Source organism: Rhineura floridana, chromosome 4, assembly GCF_030035675.1.
Source record: "Rhineura floridana isolate rRhiFlo1 chromosome 4, rRhiFlo1.hap2, whole genome shotgun sequence".
NCBI classification, from domain to species: domain Eukaryota; kingdom Metazoa; phylum Chordata; class Lepidosauria; order Squamata; family Rhineuridae; genus Rhineura; species Rhineura floridana.
The window spans coordinates 105,858,900-105,885,069 of NC_084483.1; the positions used below are offsets into that span (position 1 = coordinate 105,858,900).

At 42.1% G+C, this 26,170-nt stretch overlaps 1 protein-coding gene across 6 annotated transcripts in view; it reads left to right on the forward strand.

Annotated features, from left to right (window-relative positions):
- The window catches only part of PDE7B (phosphodiesterase 7B), a 309,082-nt gene that overhangs the window by 162,823 nt on the left and 120,089 nt on the right, over positions 1 to 26,170 (forward strand). The window contains exon 1 of one of the 6 annotated variants that reach the window (XM_061623930.1): positions 13,252 to 13,684. The exons of the other annotated variants lie outside the window; for them this stretch is intronic. Within the exon in view, the coding sequence (XP_061479914.1) occupies positions 13,447 to 13,684 (238 nt within the window). The 5' untranslated portion in view covers positions 13,252 to 13,446. Of the gene's footprint in view, positions 1 to 13,251; positions 13,685 to 26,170 lie in introns of those variants that run through there. 6 annotated transcript variants of the gene reach the window in all.

Below are 26,170 nucleotides of genomic sequence, written 5' to 3' on the forward strand. Positions count from 1 at the left end.
TAATGACAACAGAAGATTTATGTAACTTTAAAGTTGACAATGAGGACATTGAACTTGTCAAGGATTATCAATACCTCGGCACAGTCATTAACTAAAATGGAGACAATAGTGAAGAAATCAGAAGAAGGCTAGGACTGGGGAGGGAAGCTATGAGAGAACTAGAAAAGGTCCTCAAATGCAAAGATGTATCACTGAACAGTAAAGTCAGGATCATTCAGACCGTGGTATTCCCAATCTCTGTATTGAAGTGAAAGTTGGACAGTGAAAAAAGTGGATAAGAGAAAAATCAACTCATTTGAAATGTGGTGTTAGAGAAGAGCTTTGCGCATACCACAGACCGCGAAAAAGACAAATAACTGGATGTTAGAACAAATTAAACCAGAACTATCACTGGAAGCCAAAATGATGAAACTGAGGTTATCATACTTCGGACACATCATGAGAAGACATGATTCACTAGAAAAGAGAATAATGCTGGAAAAAACAGCAGGGAGTAGAAAAAGAGGAAGACCAGAGGTTGGAAAAGTTACTTTTTTGAACTACAACTCCCATCAGCCCAATCCAGTGGCCATGCTTCCTGGGATGATGAGAGTTGTAGTTCAAAAAAATAACTTTTCCAAGCTCTGAAAACCAAACAAGAGACGGATTGATTCCATAAAGGAAGCCACAGACCTGAACTTACAAGATCTGAACAGGGTGGTTCATAACAGATGCTATTGAAGGTTGCTGATTCATAGGGTTGCCATAAGTTGTAATCAACCTGAAGGCACATAACAACAACAAAAGCAAGCTCATACTAAAATAAGCCCATTTGCTCCTGGTTTCATAATCCACTAAACTATGGGATAGTCTTGATGGGAGATATAAGCTCCACTGGTGGTCCCAGATTTGGAAGTATTTTAGTGCTGTAGCTGCTACAGTGGGAAATATACTAATTGCATCTCATTGGAAAACTTAGGGGGTAAAGCCTTGTAAAATCAAGATGGTTTGACCAGATCTGAGGGCAGTAGAAATTATTGTTTCAGTTAAAAGAGAATCTGAATCCTAGATATGGGGATGCATTCTTGGAAACCTGTGTTCCATTCCTTTATTTTCTTAACATTGCTGATGTCACTGCTTCAAAAGAATTGTTAGGGCTGTCAAGCTACTTAGGCAGAATGGGCTTTGTTTTGGTGTAGTTGTGAACGTTTATCTTCACAGTTTTATTGGAAACAATTACCTGTAATTGTGATAGAGATCATACCTGATATAATCTTTTGTAGTTTTCTTTCTTTCTCTAGTGACATCCTTGGCGTTTGGGGGGGGGCTCTGTAAAAAATAGTTCTAATACCTGGGAGGGGGGAAGATAGAATGTTAATAGAACTGCTGAAATTGGTGTGGCCCATTTGTGGGTTGGGCATGTGGGATGAAGGCCTTCCAGCTGAGTACAGATGCTTTAAGCTGTTCTTTTTTATGGGAAACTGCTACCAAAATGTTTCCATCATTTCAACAAACCATTTAAAATTGTATAATTTGTTTTACTTATTTTAGTAGTACCATATGGCTGGAGGATGCCAGACTGTTGTGAAGACCATCATGATAAAATGTTTAAAATCTACTGAAAAATGGTCAGAACTTCCTATTTGTAAAAATAGATACATGGTAATATTATTCACATTCGGCTCTACACCTAATAACATTGCATCCATTCTTTGGCTTCTAGTAGAGTATGACTTAATTGTGAGTCCTTCGTTGACAGAATGGCATTATCATTCAGACTGAGCATAAATCTGCTATGCCCAAGACAACTGAAGTCAGTGGGGCATCATCAGCTCAAATCCAATGGTTTACAGAGCAATCCAAGTGTTGGGAAGACGGTGGAAGGGGGTCCGGTGGAAAGCTCAGTGGGATCCTCCTCCTGCTCGGGAGCTGTCAGCATTACTGAATGCCAGCTCATTTGGGAGCTGCATGCATAAGCCGACAAGGAAGCACTGGCTCTGACAAACAGGCCTCCCAGGGAGAAAGAGCTCCCTGTAGGCCTCAATGGGAATTAAAAAGATTTTCTCCTGTGCCGGTCTTTTGGTTGGCAAAGTTTGAAAGGAGATCAGGACCAGGGGGAGGATTCTGAACACAAGGAGGATCTCATGAAAGTCCCCTCACGGCTTTGCCCCACCATGCCTACAGAATGCCCTGTTTTGGGGCTTCTACCGGCCCTCTGTCTACCGGGCTGGCTGTCCCTGGGAGAGCCACATCTCTGCCATGGTAGAGGGCTGCTGCTGGCAGAGCCTGGCAGAGCTGGATCCCTCCCAGCACAGCCAGCACTCCACGGCATCCTACTCATCCCAGCCTAGCAGAGATTAGTATACTAGTAGATGATTAGTATACTAGTAGATGTGATTTTTAAAAATGAGGCCACTGGGACAGGATTCTGGGAGAACTGAGGGCCGCTACTTGTTCCCTCGACCCTTGCCCATCCTGGTTAATCATATCTGCCAGAGGGGGAGTGGCTGACTGGTTGGCATATTTAATTAACACCTTCCTAAGGGAAGGTTCTATGCCAACATTGTTGAAGGAGGCTGTGATAAGACCTTTGTTAAAAAAGCCTTCATTAGACCCTGCAGATCTTAACAACTTCCGCCCAATCTCTAATCTCCCCTTTCTGGGCAAGGTGATTGAAAGGGTAGTGGCTGCTCAGCTCCAAGTTTTCCTGGAAGAATCGGATTATCTAGACCCTTTTCAATCAGGCTTCAGGCCTGGTCATGGGACAGAGACTGCCTTGGTCGCCCTGCTTGATGATCTACGCAGGGCATCAGACAGGGGGAGTGCATCCCTGTTGGTGCTGCTGGACCTCTCGGCAGCCTTTGATACGATCAGTCATGGTATCCTTCTGGGCCGTCTAGCTGGGATGGGATTGGGAGGCACTTTTTTACAGTGGCTCCGGTCCTACCTGACGGACAGGACCCAGAAAGTGGTGCTGGAAGACTACTGGTCATCCCCCTGGCCATTGGCCTGTGGGGTACCGCAAGGTTCCATTTTGTCTCCCATGCTCTTTAACATTTATATGAATGGGAGAGGTCATCAGGAGATTTGGAGTACAATGTCATCAATATGCTGATGACACTCAGCTCTATCTCTCCCTACCACCTGATTGCAGGGAGGGAGTGCTCATCCTAAACCGGTGCCTGGAGGCTGGGAAGGGCTGGATGTGGGCTAACAAACTGAAACTTAATCCAGATAAGATGGAAGTACTGCTGGTCAAGGGAAAAACTGCACCAGGGACAGGGTTGCAACCTGTTGTGGATGGGGTTGCACTCCCCTTGAAGGAGCAGGTCCACAGTTTGGGAGTCCTCCTGGAGCCTGCCCTGCTGCTTGAATATCAGGTGGCTGCAGTAGCCAGGAGTGCTTTTCGCCAACTCAAACTGGTCTACCAGATGCGTCCATTCCTAGAGGCAGTTGACTTGGCCACAGTGTCATATGCATTGGAGAGGCTTGATTGCTGTAACATACTCTATGTGGGGCTGCCTTTGAAAATGGTTCGGAAATTACAATTGGTTCAAAATGCAGCAGCCAGAATGTTAACTAGAGCACGGCTCAGGGAGCATATCACCCCTGTGCTTTATCAACTCCACTGGCTTCCAATTTGCTTCCAGGCCCAATTCAAAGTGCTGATTCTGACCTTTAAAGCCCTAAACAGCCTTGGACCAATGTACCTGAGGGACCGCTTATGCTCATATGTACCTGCCTGGGATTGAAGATCATCTGCCTCTGGTCTCCTCTGCATGCCTGGAGTGAAAGACGTTGGATTGACAGGCATGTGGGAGAGAGCTTTTTCAGCTTTTGTCCCCAAGCTTTGGAACACCCTACCCCAAGTAGTCTGCTCTGCTCCCTCCCTGATGGTTTTCTGGAGACTTCTGAAAATGGTCTTGTTCCGGAGAGCCTTTGGGAGGGACTGAAGGTAGAGCCTGACACTGATTTTCTGATTTTATGCCTTCTACATTAAATTTTACCCTTGTAGTCCCCTTTAGTACCACTCCCTATATATATGTGTGTGTGTGTGTGTAATGTATTTTAATTGTATTTTATGTATTTTAATTTATTTTAATGGTTTTGTGATTTTATTGTTTACAAATTTATTAGGTATATGTTTGATTTGATTTTTGTAAGCCACCCTGAGTGCCCTATTATAGGGTAGAAGGGCGGGATAGAAATACTTTAAATAAATAAATTATAAAGTCCAGGGAGGTGATGATTATCAGTAAGCAAGGGTAACACAACAAATAAAATTAGTGTGAAAAATGGATACCAGTGCATCTTATGCAGAGTGTTACTAAGCTTATATGTTCGTAGCCCTCCTGTCTCTATCTTGTATCTAGTGCTGTGATTCTCCTGGCTCCCATATTGATCTTACATCTTGTCTCCTAGCTGATTAAACTGCCTCAAGTAGCTTTGTCCACCACCATATTGTCCAAAATTTACCCTGGCCACTAACTGGACAGCCAATAGTCATGGGTTCAAGCCACCTAACCCACCTTCCCATACAACTCCTATTCCTGCCTCCTCCAGCTAACTGGAAGCGCAGAGCCGCTTCCTCTGCCTCTTCCTCCTCCCAGCTGATAGATGTAGGGGCAACTCAGGTTGGTTACTTAATTATTTAGACTGTATATTTGTGACTCACCTTCTACATATATGTCACTCCCAAGGTGCTTTACTGATATATCCTTAAAAACAGCTATAATATTTTTTGAAAAATGCAAGAACTGAAGAGAGGTTTAAAAAAGATTTTAAAGTTGTTGTGCTAGACTAGAAATCTCTTTACTCTTTCTACCTACACCTAAACTCTTAACTAGACCATTGAAGGTTTATTACATCTTGCTTTCCTATAGTGAAATCTAGCCTGGAGTTTCTGTAGAAACTTTCCTCCAGAAGTATTGCTTTGAAATCTTTATGATTTATGCATGAGTTTCCAATTCAGTTAAAGGCTGCGTGGTATTGTATTGTTAATGAAAATATAAAACATGTTAAAATATTCTTTGTCTTTCCTGGATGGGGATGTATTACACTCTTCCAAGATAGCCAATGTGGTGGTCTCCAAATGTCAGGGATGGTGGGAGTTATAGTCCAACAACATTGGAGGGCATCATGTTATCTACCCTGCAAGGATCTGTTTGCTGGTTGGATGTGCTGCTTGTTCTAGTCGAAGACCAAGTAGCTTCCATGGTTGGTAGCTACTTGCAAATATACTAGCTACATCTCCTGTAGCTAATGACTACATTAACCATGCTCTGGCAATATCTTGCTTGACCAATGTAATGTATTGGAACTCAGTTGCTTTATTTTTTACTAATTGGGACTAGACAAATGGATCTTATCACCCTTATAACAATTGCAGTGGCTGCTGGTCCATTTCATTTTTCAATTTTCAGATGTGATACAATTCAGTGTTCTGGTTCATGCCTTTAAAGCCCTAAATGACTAGGATCCAGATACCTCAAGGACCACCTTCTTCCACATGAACCTGTCTGAACATTCAAATTATCCTCAGCCCTACATCAATTTCCCCCTCCTTCTTAATTAAAGCGAAGAGGGCGTTTTCTGTTCTGGCACCCTGGTTGTGGCATGCCCTCCCAGTGAGGCTTACTTGGGGTCAACCCTGTTTCCTTTTCCGTGACTGGTGAAGAGCCTTTTCTTTCAGTGCCATCTTTCAGAAGTACATTAAAAAGCACTGACTGGACTGAACCATGCCATGTCACATAATGAAAATTATTTCTGGTACAGCTTAAATAAGGAAGAAAGATTATACCTAAAAACAAACAAAAGAAAATGCTTTGAAACAGGAAAGATGGGGGGGTTTGAGAAATAAAAGATTCAGACTTGCCTATATTAGAAAGCGACTGGTGATGGGTTAGAAAGTGACTAGAGAGTGTTTTCATTGGCAGGGACATCTAATATGTTCATCCTGAAGTAAAGAGCTACAGTCAGGTGTGGAGTAACTTCCCAAGTACAGTAACTTACACTGCTATTTTATGCTTGTTCAGTGTGGCAAGTCCTACCCCTGTTATCTGCAATCCCATTATAAAAGTGTTGCTTGCTAAGCACAATAGTGATGCATCAAAACAGCAAGCTCTGTGAGGTAATATATTAAGTGTCATGATCTTAATACCAAACCGCTCCTGTCTGATTCTGTATTGTACAAGTATACTATATTGGAAGTGACAGCTGTTCCTGTATCTGTGCTGATCCACTGTGGTTTAGAAAATTATCACTTGCCATTTCTTTTATCCCGCAGTTGTCTCTGCCAATAGATTCTGCAGGGTTTTGAAACAGTGGCCATTTTCCTGATGGGTAGCCATCTTGTTACTCTGTTGCAAGCAGCAGAAATAACAAAAAGTCTTGTGGCACCTCAAAGGCTAACAAATTTAAGCCTTTGTGGACCACAGCCCACTTCATCAGATGCATTGTTTCTTTGAAACATTGGGGCACTCAGTACAGGATTTGGGGGCAGAGGTCTAGGGGCCCACTCAGCAGAATGAGACCCCACATGCAGCAGGGCTGGGTTGCCACATTTTGAAATCAGTGAAGCAGTGGTGTAGTGTAGCATGAATGTGGATGAGCTCGACTTCAATGTGTTTTTTCATAGCAGGAACAATGACATCATTTGCCAGAGCAGAGTACATTTTGTGGGGTTGGAGGACAAATCTGGCTTAGCAAATGCTTCTTTATTAGCTAAGTTAGGCTCAGATAGTGTCTGGCCAAGGTCACCCAGTGACTTTTGTTGCTGATTAGGGATGTGAACCCAAGCCTCCCCAGCCAAAGTCCAACTACTGCATCACCATTTGCCAATTCATATTTCTTGGTTTGTCAGCTGATCCTAAGAAATGGGCTAATGTTATATAGTGGAAACACAAGCAGTGCAGCACTGGGAGATAGCATGCTGAGCTTCTGCACATCAAAATGTACCAGTACATCATCAAAGTAAAATAACATCCAAAGAGGTTTCCCCAAAAGACCTTTCTCCCAAGTCTCTAAAATTACTGAACTGAATCGCTATTTTGACAAAAATACCCCCTCCCCCGACAAAACCCAACAACACCCAAACCTAAGAAACCTGTTTTATTAGAGGCAAAAGTGGATGCTAGAAGAAGGAATCACTCTTCTGCTCTTCACCAGCCTTAAATGACAAAGCAAGAACCCTGCTGCTAAGTAGAAGATTAAGTCCTAGATCAAATAGTTATAAAATGTTTTATGATAGGATAAAGGAAGCTCTATTAATTTTGAGTTTTTCCAAGAGAACATAGTGTCCTTTGCTTACAGTTGACTGGCAGTTTAATACTGTTTTCATAAACTAGTCAGTGGGCATTTCAGTACACTGCACTAATCCCACACTTTCCAGTGGCTTTATTCCAGCAAGAAGGGTGCTCCACTTATTTACAAAGTGGGTATTGCACAGTTCCTACACTATTACTTCTGAACAAAAGCGCCTAATGAGCAATAACATTTCCAAGGTATTATTTGTTGTTATGCAATAAAGGGAGAATTAAGCCCATGGCATGTAAAGCACCTGTTCAGTGTCTGTGACTCAGCTGGGAGAAGTAAATGTGCTTAGCATGGACTAGCCAAAGGGAAAGGTTATTTAAGAGCTGCTGACAGATCTTAATAGATTCTTGTAGTCTGTGAACTTCCCTATGGTTGAAAGGGCTTGAAGTAAAGCAAGAAGTAGCTGCCAGTGTTATCTCACCTAACTTAAAGCCTGTAAAAATATAAACAAATCCAGAATGTACATGGTCTTACCTGCTCTGCAAAAATCCTCCCGGTACTATCTGACAGGTGTCTAGTAAGGGGTTCTTGAGTTGCAGTTATTTACAAATGGCCAAAGTCCCTGATTTATTGCCTCATGTTATTGACATCTTGAAGGTCTGGACTAGATGGGCCTTTTTGTGTGATCCAGCAAAGAAATGTTTTTGTTCTAAATCTATACTAAAGGGAGAAAGTAGTGAAATTACTCTGCAGCTTTAGTGAATTCATTTTCACAAATATTTAAAAACTTCATCTGTAGGTGTTTTATTTTCAGCGGGCTTTTTTCGAGGAAAAGAAGGCATTTCCTGTGCCTCATTCTGTTTTCAAAAGCTGAAAGTATGATGAAGATATATCTTGGGAACATCTCATCTCATTTCCAAGCAAATGAGCACACAAGTACCTCATTGCTTTTCTCTGGCTATTACAAGATTCGTGCCCCATTTACTCTGGCTGCAAAGTGCTTTCTAGGAAGGAATGTTAAACCAGAGTTCACACCATGTGCCAAAATGCCAGAGGGAAAGTGCTTGTCATCCTCTATGAACCGAGTAAGAGCTCTTATTTCAATATGCAGTCAGTCTCTTTACATTCTGCTACTATGGTACAAAAGTGATATCTAAAAGGCATATTCAGTCCATCTGTCTTTCTTCATGGTTTCTTGGGCATATGAATATAGGTGTGTTAGCAATAACCAGATGTAACTGTAGAAGATAATATGCAATTGTACCCGGCTTTATTATACATTCCTCTTTCCCCCCTCTCCAACCTATGCGTCTTACCTCCATGTCTTCACGCATGTACTGACCATTTTGCAATGAGACTCAACAGCTTCCCACTGCTGGAGTAATATTGGGCCACTGTTGGAATGCATACAATTACAGAAAGAATGACAATATAACAATTGTCATTCTCTTTGCTCTGCTCACTTGGGCAACAACTGTAAACTCTGATGAAACCTTTGGGAGAACCTCTGGATTAGGTGCTGTGGTGTCATTTAAGTTGTTTCAGTAGTTGACATAGGGGAAGAGGAGGTTACCACTAGAGAAGAGTATCTGAATAGTGGAATAAAAATGACTGGAGTGAAGGGATGAAGGGTCTTTTATGACTTTTGTGGGTACTGACTAATTTGTTGTGGGAGAGTCTTTGGGAGGCAGTAGGCCAAGACAGCTGAGAGCCAAGAAGACAGTTCAGTGCCAACTTAAAGCCTGACTTTTTCCTTTTGTTTCAAAGAGAATGGATGAGGGAGACAGAAACTAAAATGAACATAGGTGCAATAGGTTATTGATGGCCTTCTCTTCTCTTGCAACACACTGGCAAGATAGACAGCAGACATTTCTTTATCATCAGGCACATAGTAATGCTGCCACTGTATAGCACTGTATAGATTAAAAGTAAGTTCACAAACGTGAATTTTTTTACAATTTAGCCATTCCAAAACAAGAGCAACAAAAAAAACCCTGCTCATTCTTCAGTTCTTGTATCTAGGTGTGAAATACTGCAGAAATGCTTCCATAGTATTTTCACTTGCATAGTTTACTTCAATGCACAGCTATTAGAAATAAAATAGTGATTGTGTTGTTCAGATGACCTTAATCATTTCACAGCTATAAAAGCATCTTCTGTGTTCCAGGTTCTTCTTAGCTTGGGCTTGAGTGATAAATTCAGCAGAGGAGATGTTCTTCTCAAATGCCCAATATTCCTACAGAAAGTGTGGATACTTTGAGGCCTATTTTTTCAGCTATTGTTTCTAGTAGCTTTTGCTAAGTAGAGTGAAATATGTGACTTCCTATGCTTACACTGAATTGGAGATCAGGGAGAATTTCAATTGTATTCATATTTAAAGGTGAATCTACCTGATTTGTACTTTCCAGAACAGTATGCAAACCCACACAGCCATTCTTTGCAATTTGCACTTCTCTGAATTTTTAAAAAAAATATTTTTAATGCTGTTTTGTTTTAATGTATTTTAAGATCTGTTTTTATGATGTTTTAAAGTGTTTTTAGCACTTTGTTTGCGGCCCAGGGCTCCTGCTGGGAGGAAGGGGGGGATACAAATTAAATAAATAATAAATAAAAATTTGCATGTAAAATGTGTATAGGAGAAATTCTTACTGAAATGCTGCTGAATTTTCAGGAGGATTTTTTAATTTAAAAAATTGCAAACTTATGTGAAAAGGTGGAGCACTAAACTTAAGACTATAAAAATTAGAAAATGAGAAAAACTAAACTGACAGATTCACCCATCTCTATGCTGAAGCAGCTGTATCAATATCAAAGAAATTACATCAGCAAGGCCACTCAAGAACTCCCTAAGTAGTAGTTCTTATTAAGCTGCCCACCTTTAAAGGAAGTGATAGGATCCACTTTCAAAATATTTCAGTCCAGGTAACAAAGATAAAATCTCTGGTTTTAGATTTGTCATCAGTATAACACCTGCCCAATATAGTCCTGTTCTGACAATTCAGGGTATAATCAGAAGGATGGAACAGGACTATACCTTTGTGCATTAATTGGGTCTTCTGAACAGAGCCTACAAACTCTGCATCCTGTTGTGTTGTTCTTGTTCTTTCCACCATCGCTGAACTGGTCAGATGTTGTTAATAAAATGTTAGGTTAGTGGCTGGCACCTGCAGGTGCTTGCTTACCTGCAGAGTGACCAGTGACAACCTGAAGCTTCCCTGCTCCAGTGAGCATAGTGCCATTGAGGACACCATTGCTGCTCTGCCCTCCTCCATATGCCACTGCTGGAAGAAAAGAGTTCAGTGCACCAAGGCAGGTAGAATGGATGCAGATCTACCAGGGCTCACCTGGCCTGAGGGTTTCCAGAAAGAGAACCTACCCTTAACACAGTAGTCAATGCCATCAAATTTTCTTTATAAAGTAGTTAAAATTCCATCTGTCAGGGACATAACAGGCTTGCAATCATGTTTTTATGAATGGATCAGTGCATCTGGAAACCTACAGAATATTATTGTTTTCTTTCTTCTTAACCTCTTTGTTCTAAGGGTCAGGATATCCTGGAGCTAACTACTACTGGAAAATAATATAATTGCAACAACAACGGTATAATACTTAAGAAGAATTTCATGCGACATTAGAGTGCTTCCTATAACAATAGTAGATTCAAGAAATAATTTTAATAACACAGCACATTAGAGAGCATTTGAGAGACTCTTGATAATACAGTTATCTTGTGTTTGAGGTGGAAACGCTTTAAGGTAAACATGGCAAAGGATTTTAGGACAGTGGAAGTATCATGCTGCTGTTTTTGATTATTTTGGCATCAGCAGAATAAACGTGAATGTTCTGTTTTTTAAAACCTAAGGATGTTAAAATTCAGTCCACTCTGTTTTTCTCCTTCCTCTATGAATGAAGATCCTGTTTGTTCACAAGTATATTTTCCTTTCTAGAAAAGGACAATATATTTAATTTTAGCCTGGAAAGAAAACAAAAATTAAGCCTTGAGCACAATGAAATTAAAATTCAAGTTAAATGAATCTCAGGATTTGCTTGTTTACTTATTAGTAAAACTATATAGGAGAGACAGAAATACTTAAAGATTAGAGAGAAACGAGAGGTTTTTTTTTTTTTTTTGTCGAGAGTGCTGAAAGTGGCTTGTATAGTCATACTGCTTTTGCCTCTGGTAAACCAGTTTTGTAGGCTTTCGCAAGCAAACCTTTAAAATCAGAGGCAGCAGTGACCAAAAGGAATATGTGTGAAGGAAATGCTTCTCTCAGACTGTTTTCAAAGCACTTAAAAATTATTTTCTGTGTCTAGCCTAATATGTCTTGTGGAAGAATTCAAATAATTGTCTCACTGGCCATCATGCAAACCTGTTAGCTATTTAACAGTGCAATCTCATGTGTGTTTACTCCAAAGAAAGTTCCACTGTGTTCAATGGGGTTTACTATCTAGTAAGGGTGTTTTGAATTTCAGCTTTACCAGTACATCTGTATCCCACCCTTTCTCCCAGGAACTCAGGGTGCATGAGTTGGTCTTATTTTATTCTTACAGCTACCCTGTGAAGTAGCAGAGACCAACAGATAGTTACTTGCTTAAAGTCAATCAATGGACTTCTTCATCATGGATTTAAACTCAGGTCTCCTCAGTACAAATTTCAGTCCACTACATCATGTTTTCTATTGTGGCATAAAGTTTATGTGGATTACAGCCTACTTGATGAGATACATCTAACAAAGTGGGCTCTAATCCACAAAAGCTTTATGCCACAATAAATTTGTTAGTCATTTGTTTTATTGTTGTTTTCTGTTTCAATAGACTAAAACAGCTACATTTTTAAAAATGAGATGAGCAGAAATTAAGTATTTAAGAATTATAAGGCACTTTATACACCAAAACATACTAAATTATAACCATTAATACAAACATTAGTCACTCTGTTAGTTGAAAATAAAGAGCACCCTTTTTCTGTTGAGGGCACAAGTGTCTACACAGCAGTGAGAAGAACTGCTTTGGTTTTGTTTTTGAAGGTGAATGAACTGTTGAGTTCTTTGTATAATCTACTAGCCCACACCAATAGATGTCCTCACATGAACTTGCTCCTTCAGTCAGGGTGAGCTGTGCAGTGAGAGGACTACACATTTTAAAAAATGAACTCACAATGGGAATGAAAAAGAGTGGCATTTCACAGTTTCATTTTCACCTGCCAATCTACCAGAACACCTTCTTTCTGTCTTTCACAATAACTTTTTCTTTTTTAAAAACAAAATTTCAAATTCAAAACAAAGCTGTTTTCTCAGATATTACACCACCTCTGGATCTTGTTGCTTTCCTGATTCATTTCATTCACAGTTCATTCTGGAATGTGAATCAGTGTTATTTCATGTCCATCTGAAGGGCAGCTTAGGTTACAAAGTGGCTTGATTAATAGTCTACTCTTCAGATTTGCTGAGATTGAAAGCCAAACAAATGGGAAGTGGAAAGAGGGGGGCTGGAAAGCTTATGTTAATTGGATTATTCTGCACATAAATTCAAATACATCCTTTTTAATGTCATTCTCATAAGGCAGTCATTAGCAGAACAGAGAAAATGGCCTTAAATACTAGTCCAGTCAGAGTGAGGTAAATTTTGGAAGGTTTTCCTAGGCTGCTCAGGGTCTCTCTTTCATTCCCCCCCCTTCTGTCCCCACTCCCCAATACAGGACAGAGCTTGACAAAATTCTTCAGTTTCAAGCCAGCCACACTTCACATTATAGTGCCTAATTATCACAGAACTGGTAAATAAGAATTGTCCTGTAGCTATATTTGCCAGTGCTGCATTTGGCTGATGGCCTTAGCTCACAGAGGGGTGAAAAAAGGAAAAGAAATATCTCCCCAGTTTTATTACCCCCTTTGTTTTCTTAGAGCTCCAGCTGTAGGCTGGGATTAATCACATGCAGTTAGCTTGAAATTTGAGAGAGGAGGAGGGAAAAGGGGAGAAGGACAATATTTGCATGTATTCGAGAAGGAACAGTTCCAGAACACTCACAACTGTGAAACTTTGAAAGGTACATTTCTCCAGGGAGTTAGTTGATCTTCGGCTTTAAGAGTAACAAGGCTGCTGCCAGCTTAGAGAAGCCTTCACTGTAGGCTGGGTCAGTGATGTGTGGCTTTTTTTTATTCTTCCTGGAGTCTAAGGAGTGTTCCTCTCCAGCAGTTGCAGTCTTGTCTTTTCAGGATGCCTGTGCTGAATAGATTTTTCAACGTGTCGGACATGGGTAGGCGGTGGGGAACTGAGGGAGATCTGATGCCCTTATCCACGGGCAGCCTGCCCGTCTGTCAGCAAGAGATCCTAGCTTGGGAGCTGCCTGAGATGTTCAGAATGGTAAAGCTCATTTGGAAATCAAAAAGTGAGCTTCGGGGGGCAAAGCAGAGAGGAATTCTAGAAGGCGATGATGGTCCAAATATTTTATCAGGTAAACTGAAAAGATTGTACAGTTCTTTTATTGTTGCAGGCACATTTCTAATAGTCTTGGAAAAAGTCAAAACTGACAAATTGCATATTTCATAGTGTATTGCCTTTACCAATGAATGGGGTCTGTGTGAGTGTTATGTGGGAATACATTTAAGAAAAAGCATTTTTTTGGTATTTATGGTACAATCCTATACACACTCACCTTGGAGTAGGCCACATTGAGCTCAATAGGACTTACTTTTGAGTAGACATGTACAGGTTAACCTTGTAGGAGCATCAAGATTGTGATTTGGGGCTATCATGTTAATTTACTTAATTTGTAGCAATATACTAGAGTTTGCCTTTCTAACTGCCACTATTCATGAAAAATCTACCAGTTTTGAAGGTATTATTACTAACATGCTAAAAATGTTATTTCCTAAGTTTGGGCATATTTTTAGACCCACTGAGAATGGCTTCTCCAGATCTCTGTATGCCCAAAGTTCTCAAGGTGGGGGCATATAGAGTTGAATTCTTGATGGGTATTCCCCAGCTTTGAAAGTCTATTATCTCCTCCAGCTCAAGTTGCAATATGTTCTAGCACAGAGGGCATAGCTTTTTTGGGGGGGGGAGAGGAGAAATAACTGTTTTTTAAAAAAAAGACATTAAAACCCATTGCTTTTAATACATGAGAGTGAAGGATGTACTTACCCCTCCAATGAAATCAGAGGGAGTTAAAGTGTTTATCTTTGTCTGGATTGGACACAAATTATCTTTATGATTTGTTTTTTAAATGTTTTGGCTATCCTGAGCCTAAGGGTGGGGTAAACATCACCATGGAACTTTGAAATCTTTTTTGAAAGTAGTTTGAGTGTGTGTGTAGTTTTGAAGAGGAAACCTTTAGTGCCTAGCTAATGAAGTTTTGCAAAGGTTTTAAATGTGTTTTCTCCAGTGCATATGTTTTCCAGCCAAATCTGACAAACAATATCTAGCAGAGTAACTTCTCTTTTAAAAATAATAATATTCTCAATGAAAAGAATCACAGTAACTTTCTACACTCATTAAAATTACTTTAGGAGGCCATTTACTATATTTATAAAGGTGATTCAAAGAAGTAAAAAAGGGAAATATATCTGTATGATTGGGGCAATATATTCATACTCTATGGCAATTACTAAATTTAGTCTGCATTTTCAGATAATATGAAACTGTCAATATAGATCTTTTTCTGTTAGCATAAAGACTGATAAGATCAATAAGATACTTTTATCATAGTCATTTTCAGGCCTATATCCTGTGCTCCTCATCTTCAAAAAAGGGCAGTAACATTGGTTTTGTGTTATAGTTCTTGATTATTTGTATTTAAGCTGATTACACTTCACTGGGTTCTGATTGAATGTTTCAGTTGTAAATCTTTATGTATAAGGTAGGAATAGGGGAGAAATTAAGTTTATTTTGCATTTTAATGTGAACCTATCTAATTCACACTTCCCGAAACAATATAGTAACAAAAACAGCTGTCCTTCAAATTTTCTCCGAATAGTTGTCTGAATTTTGCAAGGCAATTCTCCAACCAAAAATTGTGTACAAGAATGTGTATTTTAGGGGAAGTGTGCATAAACATGTACGTACTAGTGAAAATGATAAATGCATTGAAAAACTGGAAATGGACTGCCTTCAAGTCGATTCCGACTTATGGCGTCCCTACGAATAGAGTTTTCATGGTAAGTGGTATTCAGAGGTGGTTTACCACTGCCTTCCTCTGAGGCTGAGAGGCAGTGACTGGCCCAAGGTCACCCAGTGAGCTTCATGGCTGTGTGGGGATTCAAACCCTGGTCTCCCAGGTCGTAGTCCAACACTCTAACCACTACACCACACTGGCTCTCAATAAATGCATTATATATGGAAAAATTGTTTACAAAAATGTATATATTAAGAGAAATGAGCACTATTTTTGTATCTTTTTTAAATTGCAAACTGATGTGGAAATGTGGCAAACCTAAGACTGAAAAAATGGAGAATGTGAATATATCATGATTCTGCTGTTTTACCTTTCTATTTTCTACTCGCTGTAATGATGTTGGCTAATGTTTGGATTTTAAGGCTCTACTAAAGAATGGTGGTCCTTGTACACATTCCTAGAGAAGCTCTATGAGCATTTTCCATTTATAAGATTGGGACCACCATCGCATTTTGGATTTCTAGACACTAATACAAGCCTTATGGAACTTTATGGAAGTTCAAAGGAGTAAATACCTGGAGCCGCTTCTTTCACTTTCTCTTTTGCTTGCTACTGTATAAACAGCAAGTACAAAGTGTCCAGAAAACGCTTGTGATAAGCAAGCAGCCCACATCAGGCTACAGCCTACTGGCCACACAATGTTTTGGTTGCACAATATTCTTGTAGCCAGATAGGAAGCTTGGGGCTGTGTATGGGAGAGGTATATGGTGAGTGCTCACTGAACAGTAATCCATTGTAGGAATCCACAAGCTATGATTCAAAGAGGACTGAGATCAACATGAAAACTTTGCTACGTGTTTGAATCATAAAGAAAAAGTGTATCTTCGGATGGTGCAAGCTGAGTTAGGGAGTATATGTATTGCTTTTGGCAGGATAGCTTCTGGTCCATATTATATTGTGGTGACTGTGGAGAGAATGATTGGCTAGGTGACTGTAACCAAGCAGCTGTGCTTCAGCATTAGTAATCAACATGGGGGGGTTAAATATTGGGCTTTTAAAACATATTTTTAATAAAGTAGGGATGGTTAGGAAGGGAATAATGTCAGCCTCTAGAGGAACAAGTACTATATACTTGATTTTGCAGACTGGGAACAATTTATATTAAAATGACACTAAATTAGAAGTGTTTACAAAGAGGTTATTTTTGGGAAAGGAAGGAGTCCAGGCTGTGAATGATTTCTAAAGCAATTTGGCTGGGAATGGAATAGGGCAAACTGAGGTTTGAAATTTTGTGGGGCAATTAGGAGTTCAATATTCAGAGGAAAGGACCATGATCAGAGAGGCATGAGGTAATTCTGTATCAACCACATTTTGTGGGCAAGTGAGACTGGAAAATACTGGAAAACTTAGTAAGACAGGAAAAATAACATTGCCATTTACTTGCTGTAGCTAGAGAAAAGCTTCCCCTGTGGATTCAATAGAACATGGTTCTCTCTAGGGCTCCTGTATGATTACAAGGGATGTGTAACCGTATAGATAAGAGATGCAGTTACTTTATTCTGTGGAAATACAAAATGTATATGTAGCATACATCGGTTTTAGTAAATGTCAGAAAAGAGGCCAGTGGAAAAAGGTTTTAAAAATGTGACATTAACCAGCAGTTTCCAAGGTCAACCAAGTCCCTCTGGTTAATTTCATCCTTGTTTCAGGCATTTATTGGGAAAACATGGCATTTTCTATGGCTAGCCTGTAAATATCCAAGCATCAGAACAGAGATATTTCCAACGTTTAACTAGTGTATCTCAAGAATCATCAAATGCCTTCAATAAATTACTGTGATTAATTGGTACATCTCAAGAACCACCTCCATTTTCACCACTGTACTGATTACTGTTGACATTCACCAGGACACACTGAGAAAGTCAGAACTGTGAAGACATTAATTGCTTTCAAGTGTCATTTAACAAAAGCATCAAAACAATTTTCTGCTATTCTCATTCCGCGGCACACCTTTCCTCACCAACTTAGTTGTCTTTCTTCCCTTCTCATCCACCTTCTCAGTGCCATCTGTATATGTGAGAAGGAAAGTTACTTAGGCTGCCTGGGAGTAAGTCCCATTGAACCCGATGGAGCTTACTTCTGAGTAGACATGTATTGGATTGCAGCCTTAATCTGCTCCCTGTTGGGAATGTATGCTGCTGCTGTGGGGAGGGGTGAAGGAGGAAGCAATTTTCTCAGCTAGGAAAGCAAGCAACACCAATATGTTAAAACTAACTTGGTTTACTTGGGAATAAGTATCATTGATCACAGTGGGGCTTGCTTATGAGTAAACATGCAAATGATTGGGTTGCATGACACTATAGCAGATTTATCTTGATAAAATAGGTTGTTAACTTCTTTCATCCTTTTGTTGTTTTTGCTGTAGTAGACTAAGATGGCAACCCCTCTGACATTTGCAGGCATAAAATTTGAGAGTGAATGGAGAATAACTAGAGGGGAAACAAAGGTGTTTTTCAAGGTGTTAAGAGATGCCAGAGTTAGATCAAAACAGCATTTATCCAATTACGTTACTATAAATCCAAAGTAATCATACAGCCATATTATTTAAAGGCATAGTGACTTGGATTTGGGTGGTGTACTTAAGCACAACCGCATGCTTGAAAGTTATATTGAAATTGTTGGCAGTTCGTTCAAAACAATATACTTTATATCAGGGTGTTAATCCCAGTTACCTTGGACCAGCAGACAATGGCTGGAATAGATATTAATACAGATGAAACAATGCTGACAGTTGTCTTTGCTCCACCAGCTTGGTGGGGGTCTGATATTAGCACCACCTCAACACACTAGCAGTGTCCCCATGCTAGAACTGGAACTTTTTCTTTGATTTTATCTCTACCTCTGCCTCTCAGCATGAAACTTTTTTTTTTTGCATCTCGAGATGTAAATATACAACCATTTTAGGACATGCTTATTCGTTCTTACAGCATTCATTGGTGCTTGTGTAATTACACACACTTAAAATCCAGTTTCACACCCATTATTGATCAGACCCAAAGCTGTCTATTCAGGGCCATGCAGTGCATGAATGCATTATGCTGGATTGTGTAAGAACATGCAACATATTAAGAAACACAATGTGAGTTTGTACAGCAGAAATTTCCTCATGGGCTGCTAGCTGCAGAAGGTCTTGTACCCAGTTTTCTGTGCTTGGTGTGGTCCATGCTTTCCAACGTTGAAGGACAGCTGATTTTGCTGTTAAACCATCCTTCCTGCCCTTTTGATAGCCACCATCTGGCAGTGATATAGCCAATTACTGTGTTGGTATCTCCTATTAATAGGGATTTGTTCAGAGCCAAGTTAATTCTAGCCTGTACTTCCTTCCAGAAGGGTTTGATTACTGGGCAGTTCCATAGTAGGTGAGTTAGATCAGCTAGTAGCTGCTTCCATCTCCAGCAGTCATCCATGGGTGTAATGCCCCCTCGTTTAAGGCGTGCTGATGTCCAGTAGCCCTGGAGGAGTATTTTCTGTGGTTTAACCTCAGCCTAATGTCATACATGGCTAGTTTAATACTGTGTAGGGCTTTTTCTCATTGTGTGTTAGATTAGCTTCTAATTCTTTGCTCCACTTATGCCTAATTGCATCTAGATCAGGATTTAGTGTTACATACTGATGTGTTTAGGCACTTACTAAGTTTTTTTGAGAAGGCAAAGGTGCTTGCTTAAGAACATAAGAACATAAGAAGAGCCTGCTGGATCAGGCCAGTGGCCCATCTAGTCCAGCATCCTGTTCTCACAGTGGCTAACCAGGTGCCTGGGGGAAGCCCGCAAGCAGGACCCGAGTGCAAGAACACTCTCCCCTCCTGAGGCTTCCGGCAACTGGTTTTCAGAAGCATGCTGCCTCTGACTAGGGTGGCACAGCACAGCCATCACGGCTAGTAGCCATTGATAGCCCTGTCCTTCATGAATTTGTCTAATCTTCTTTTAAAGCCGTCCAAGCTGGTGGCCATTACTGCATCTTGTGGGAGCAAATTCCATAGTTTAACTATGCGCTGAGTAAAGAAGTACTTCCTTTTGTCTGTCCTGAATCTTCCAACATTCAGCTTCTTTGAATGTCCACGAGTTCTAGTATTATGAGAGAGGGAGAAGAACTTTTCTCTATTCACTTTCTCAATGCCATGCATAATTTTATACACTTCTATCATGTCTCCTCTGACCCGCCTTTTCTCTAAACTAAAAAGCCCCAAATGCTGCAACCTTTCCTCTTAAGGGAGTTGCTCCATCCCCTTGATCATTCTGGTTGCCCTCTTCTGAACCTTTTCCAACTCTATAATATCCTTTTTGAGATGAGGCGACCAGAACTGTACACAGTATTCCAAATGCGGCCGCACCATAGATTTATACAACGGCATTATGATATCGGCTGTTTTATTTTCAATACCTTTCTAATTATCGCTAGCATGGAATTTGCCTTTTTCACAGCTGCCGCACACTGGGTTGACATTTTCATCATGCTGTCCACTACAACCCCGAGGTCTCTCTCCTGGTCGGTCACCGCCAGTTCAGACCCCATGAGCGTATATGTGAAATTAAGATTTTTTGCTCCAATATGCATAATTTTACACTTGTTTATATTGAATTGCATTTGCCATTTTTCCGCCCATTCACTCAGTTTGGAGAGATCTTTTTGGAGCTCTTCACAATCCCTTTTTGTTTTAACAACCCTGAACAATTTAGTGTCGTCAGCAAACTTGGCCACTTCACTGCTCACTCCTAATTCTAGGTCATTAATGAACAAGTTGAAAAGTACAGGTCACAATACCGATCCTTGAGGGACTCCACTTTCTACAGCCCTCCATTGGGAGAACAGTCCGTTTATTCCTACTCTCTGCTTTCTGCTAAGCTTCCTCAGAAGTCTTTGGTGAGGTACCTTGTCAAACACTTTTTGAAAGTCTAAGTACACTATGTCCACTGGATCACCTCTATCTATATGCTTGTTGACACTCTCAAAGAATTCTAATAGGTTACTGAGACAGGACTTTCCCTTGCAGAAGCCATGCTGGCTCTGCTTCAGCAAGGCTTGTTCTTCTATGTGCTTAGTTAATCTAGCTTTAATAATACTTTCTACCAGTTTTCCAGGGACAGAAGTTAAGCTAACTGGCCTGTAATTTCCGGGATCCCCTCTGGATCCCTTTTTGAAGATTGGCGTTACATTTGCCACTTTCCAGTCCTCAGGCACGGAGGAGGACCCGAGGGACAAGTTACATATTTTAGTTAGCAGATCAGCAATTTCACATTTGAGTTCTTTGAGAACTCTCGGGTGGATGCCATCCGGGCCCGGTGATTTGTTAGTTTTTATATTGTCCATTAAGCCTAGAACTTCCTCTCTCGTTACCACTATTTGTCTCAGTTCCTCAGAATCCCTTCCTGCAAATGTTAGTTCAGGTTCAGGGATCTGCCCTATATCTTCCACTGTGAAGACAGATGCAAAGAATTCATTTAGCTTCTCTGCAATCTCCTTATCGTTCTTTAGTACACCTTTGACTCCCTTATCATCCAAGGGTCCAATCGCCTCCCTAGATGGTCTCCTGCTTTGAATGTATTTATAGAATTTTTTGTTGTTGGTTTTTATGTTCTTAGCAATGTGCTCCTCAAATTCTTTTTTAGCATCCCTTATTGTCTTCTTGCATTTCTTTTGCCAGAGTTTGTGTTCTTTTTTATTTTCTTCATTTGGACAAGACTTCCATTTTCTGAAGGAAGACTTTTTGCCTCTAAGAGCTTCCTTGACTTTGCTCGTTAACCATGCTGGCATCTTCTTGGCCCTGGCGGTACCTTTTCTGATCTGTGGTGTGCACTCCAGTTGAGCTTCTAATATAGTGTTTTTAAACAACTTCCAAGCATTTTCGAGTGATGTGACCCTCTGGACTTTGTTTTTCAGCTTTCTTTTTACCAATCCCCTCATTTTTGTGAAGTTTCCTCTTTTGAAGTCAAATGTGACCGTGTTGGATTTTCTTGGCAATTGGCCAGTTACATGTATGTTTAATTTAATAGCACTGTGGTCACTGCTCCCAATCGGTTCAACACTTACATCTCGCACCAGGTCCGGTCTCCACTGAGGATTAAGTCCAGGGTTGCCGTCCCTCTGGTCGGTTCCATGACCAACTGGTCTAGGGAATAGTCATTTAGAATATCTAGAAACTTTGCTTCTTTGTTATGACTGGAACACATATGCGGCCAGTCTATGTCCGGGTAGTTGAAGTCACCCATTACTACCACATTTCCTAGTTTGGATGCTTCCTCAATTTCATATCTCATCTCAAGGTCTCCCTGAGCATTTTGATCAGGGGGACGATAGATCGTTCCCAGTATTAAGTCCCTCCTGGGGCATGGTATCACCACCCACAACGATTCTGTGGAGGAGTCTGCCTCTTTTGGGGTTTCGAGCTTGCTGGATTCAATGCCTTCTTTCACGTATAGAGCGACTCTGCCACCAATATGTCCTTCCCTGTCCTTCCGATATAGTTTATATCCAGGGATAACCGTATCCCACTGGTTTTCTCCATTCCACCAGGTCTCCGTTATGCTCACTATATCAATGCTCTCCTCTAAGACCAAGCACTCCAGTTCTCCCATCTTGGTTCGGAGGCTCCTAGCATTAGCGTACAGGCACTTGTAAGCAGTGTCTCTCTTCAAGTGTCTTTGGCACTTGTGGTTTGGCCTGTGGTAATTTTGCTCTTCTGAATTTATATCTGTGCCCCTGCTCTCACAATGCCTACTTCTAGGCCTACCCCTTTTAAAATTTCATCATTTCTTTGGTTTTTATCCCAGGGGGGAGCTTTATTCCGAACCGGACCTTTCTCAGCTCCTGTCGGGTTTCCCCCCTCAGTCAGTTTAAAAGCTGCTCTGCTGCCTTTTTAATTTTAAGTGCCAGCAGTCTGGTTCCGTTCTGGTTCAAGTGGACCCCGTCCCTTTTGTACAGGCCCGGCTTGTCCCAAAATGTTCCCCAGTGCCTAACAAATCTAAACCCTTCCACCCGACATCATCGTCTCATCCACGCATTGAGACTGCGAAGCTGGGCCTGTCTGGCTGGTCCTGCGCGTGGAACCGGTACCATTTCAGAGAAAGCCACCTTGGAGGTCCTGGCTTTCAGCATCCTACCTAGCAACCTAAATTTTGCTTCCAGGACCTCACGGCTGCATTTCCCCATGTTGTTGGTGCCAACGTGCACCACGACCACTGACTCCTCCGCAGCACTGTCTACCAAACTATCTAAACGACGGGCGATATCCGCAACCTTCGCACCAGGCAGGCAAAACACCTTGCAGTCTACACGCCCATCACACACCCCACTGTCTATGTTCCTAATGATCGAATCACCCACTACAAGGATCCCTCCACCCCCTGGAGATATATCCTCAGCACGAGAGGATAGCTGCTCATCCCCCAAGGAATGGGTCCCTTCTAAGGGATCGTTTCCCTCTTCCTCAGCTGGATGCTCTCCTTCCCCGAGACCATCGTACTCCATGATAGCAGGAGAGCTATCATCGCTGGAGTGGGACACAGCTATAATGTCCCTGAAGGCCTCCTCCACACACCTCTCTGCCTCTCTCCGCTTTTCCAGGTCTGCCACCTTGGCCTCAAGGAAATGAAGTCGTTCCCGGAGAGCCAGGAGCTCATTGCACCGAGAGCACACCCACGACTGCTGTCCAACAGGCAGATAGTCGTACATGCTGCAGGCTGTGCAAAACACTGGAAAGCCCCTACACGCCTGCTGGCTTCTTACCTGCATAGTTTTGTTTGAGGTTTATTACATCAATAGGTTGGAGTCTGTGGTTTAGTTGAGGTCAGGGAACAGAAAGGCAGAGTGGGGGGCCCTGGCCTCCTTGCCCTGCTGCCTCCTTGCCCTGCTGCCGCACTCGCCCTGCTGCCGCACTCGCCCTGCTGCCGCACTCGCCCTGCTGCCGCACTCGCCCTGCTGCCGCACTCGCCCTGCTGCCGCACTCGCCCTGCTGCCGCACTCGCCCTGCTGCCGCACTCGCCCTGCTGCCGCACTCGCTCTGCTGCCGCACTCGCCTTGACGCTTTGTCAGCTGGGGCCTTGATGCTTCATCAGCTGGGGCCTTGATGCTTCATCAGCTGGGGCTCCCTCGCTAGGTGCTCTGACTTTATATGTGTGGCTGGTTCCTCCCAGCTACTGCTGCCAGCCAATGATGTGTTACTTGAGGCTGATGGCTCAACTATCAGCTGGGGCTTAACTCTTTAGTATTATCTCAGGCTTCCTTCCTTTGAAGGCAGGAAGGCAGGCTTCCTTCCTGAGCGAGGGACGGGGCTGTTTAAGCTTTTGGCTGCTTTTAATCTCAGCAAGGGGCTGCGACTTCCAGGCAAGTCTTTTGTGTTTGTTGTTTTCCCACCTAGAACAGCCTGACCTTTCTTTAACCTAGGGAAACAGAGCTTGTGGTTGTGTTTCAGGAAGGCTGAAGCTGCCCTTTTTAGCAAGGACTGAGCTGACTCTCTCCCTGTATGTATCGGTGGAGTTTTCTTTTTCCCCTACTCTCCGACTGGAATTTAGCCTTATTTACAGTGTCCCCTGAAGCTTTCCTGCTAGGGTGGTGTTGAACACTAGCTTTCTATAGGCTTCCTTCTCCTAGGATCTGTCTCCTAAGATATAGGTTCTTTCAGGATTTGGCTCCTAGCTCAGGGTGACCTTAGGCTGCCCTTATTGCTTATTTCTCTGAGCTGTTTTAATTCAATTAAATAATGGAATAAATGGGAGCTACTTACCCTCTTTTCGCTCTGCTGCTTAACTCGCCTTGACGCCTCGTCAGCTGGGGCCTTGACGCCTCGTCAGCTGGGGCCTTGACGCCTCGTCAGCTGGGGCCTTGACGCCTCGTCAGCTGGGGCCTTGACGCCTCATCAGCTGGGGCCTTGACGCCTCGTCAGCTGGGGCCTTGACGCTTCGTCAGCTGGGGCCTTGACGCTTCGTCAGCTGGGGCCTTGACGCCTCGTCAGCTGGGGCCTTGACGCCTCGTCAGCTGGGGCCTTGACGCCTCGTCAGCTGGGGCCTTGACGCCTCGTCAGCTGGGGCCTTGACGCCTCGTCAGCTGGGGCCTTGACGCCTCGTCAGCTGGGGCCTTGACGCCTCGTCAGCTGGGGCCTTGACGCCTCGTCAGCTGGGGCCTTGACGCCTCGTCAGCTGGGGCCTTGACGCTTTGTCAGCTGGGGCCTTGACGCTTCGTCAGCTGGGGCTCCCTCTAGCTCGTGGAGCAGGCTGTTTGCAAGAGATCTGGTATGTCTGCTGCACTCAGCTCATTCGGGCCAATTTTGCTATTATCTGTGCTTGAGTTGTATGAATTGCCAGGCAGCTACAGGTGGGACACCCAATTCTTCCTGAAGTGTCCCAAATGGTTTAAATTCATTATTCTGTGTGATGATCTGTAAGGATACCCCTCTCTTCCCGCGGCTTCCATACAGCTGGATTATTGGCTATTGTTATGCGTGGGTTCTCCCAGATGATGAGGTCTGTATGTGCAAATGGGTCATAGTGCAGCTGGTGTGCTATTTTCACCCAGGCCTGTCTGGCTGCAGCTGTGGTGGGGGTATATATTGCAAGGAGCCTCAGGTGCTTAGAGACTAGTACTGCCCAACTCTGCAGTGGGGCTGGGCTGTACATCAAAAGTCAAACTTCAAAGAGATTTGGAGCACATTTTTGGAACTCTTCACTGAGTAAAACCTACACCTAAAAGAAGTGGGAGGCACAGTGGCATGCAGGGGCAGACACTTCTCTAACTCAGTGGTTGTTATTCTGGGACCCCAGCAGAAAACTGACACTCCTTTATCTTTATCCTTATCTGAGCATATGAACCTGAGCTCTGTATAACATGTCAAACAACTGGACATTAGCAGTGAAAGTGTACGTAAAGAAACAGAAAAGGGCATGAGGGCAAAGGGAGGTTAGGGGAAATGAGAAGGGTGTGGGGGGAGGAAATAAGGGGTCATACTGTTTTATTTAATAATGCAAAAACCCTAATAAATAATGTGAAATCCTGATATACTATACATTTTAAAAAGAAAGAAAGAAATGCAGTGTGCAGAGCTAACGTTTCCCAGTGCCTTGGGAACAACTGTATCTAGCTGTAAGGCACTATGGAGCATTATATTTGATGCTAAAATGAGTGGCTGTAAAATGGAGGACACTGATAATTATTTCTCTGATGGAGTAAACCTCAGGACCAGCATTTCTCCTCGTTGAGTCTCCAAAAAGGAAAGGGAAAAAAGGGTCATAGGCTTCCAAAAGAATTGCATGACAGGATATCCACAGGAGGTATGATCCTACCCCTGCTGTCAGCTAACACTTCATGTACGTCATTGATTAGGGTGTGGAACCACAAACCATGAGCATAAGAACAGTCATCTAAAAGGTCTGGCACATCAAAGAAAACTAACTCATGTTACAAAATATAACATGGATGAAAACTTCACTGGTTGTTTAAAGGAGAATTTCACTGGGTTGGAACCAGCATAACAGAGCAGAATTTTGTTCTATATTTTCAAATGCTTAAAACAGGAATCACTCATTGTTTTGTTAAATTTGGTAGATTTGTTCTACTCTACAGCAATCATCATTGTAAACTCTGCCTTCGCTGAGAACTCTCAATCTCTCCCCATTTCCAGCCTTCCTATTAAAATGCTTGGTAAATCTCTGTATCCACAACAGGAGGGACACACAGTCATTTCAAATGCTTTTATATACAATAAGCAGAGCTTGGAAAAGTTACTTTTTTAAACTACAACTCCCATCAGCCCCAGTCAGCATGGCCACTGGATTGGGC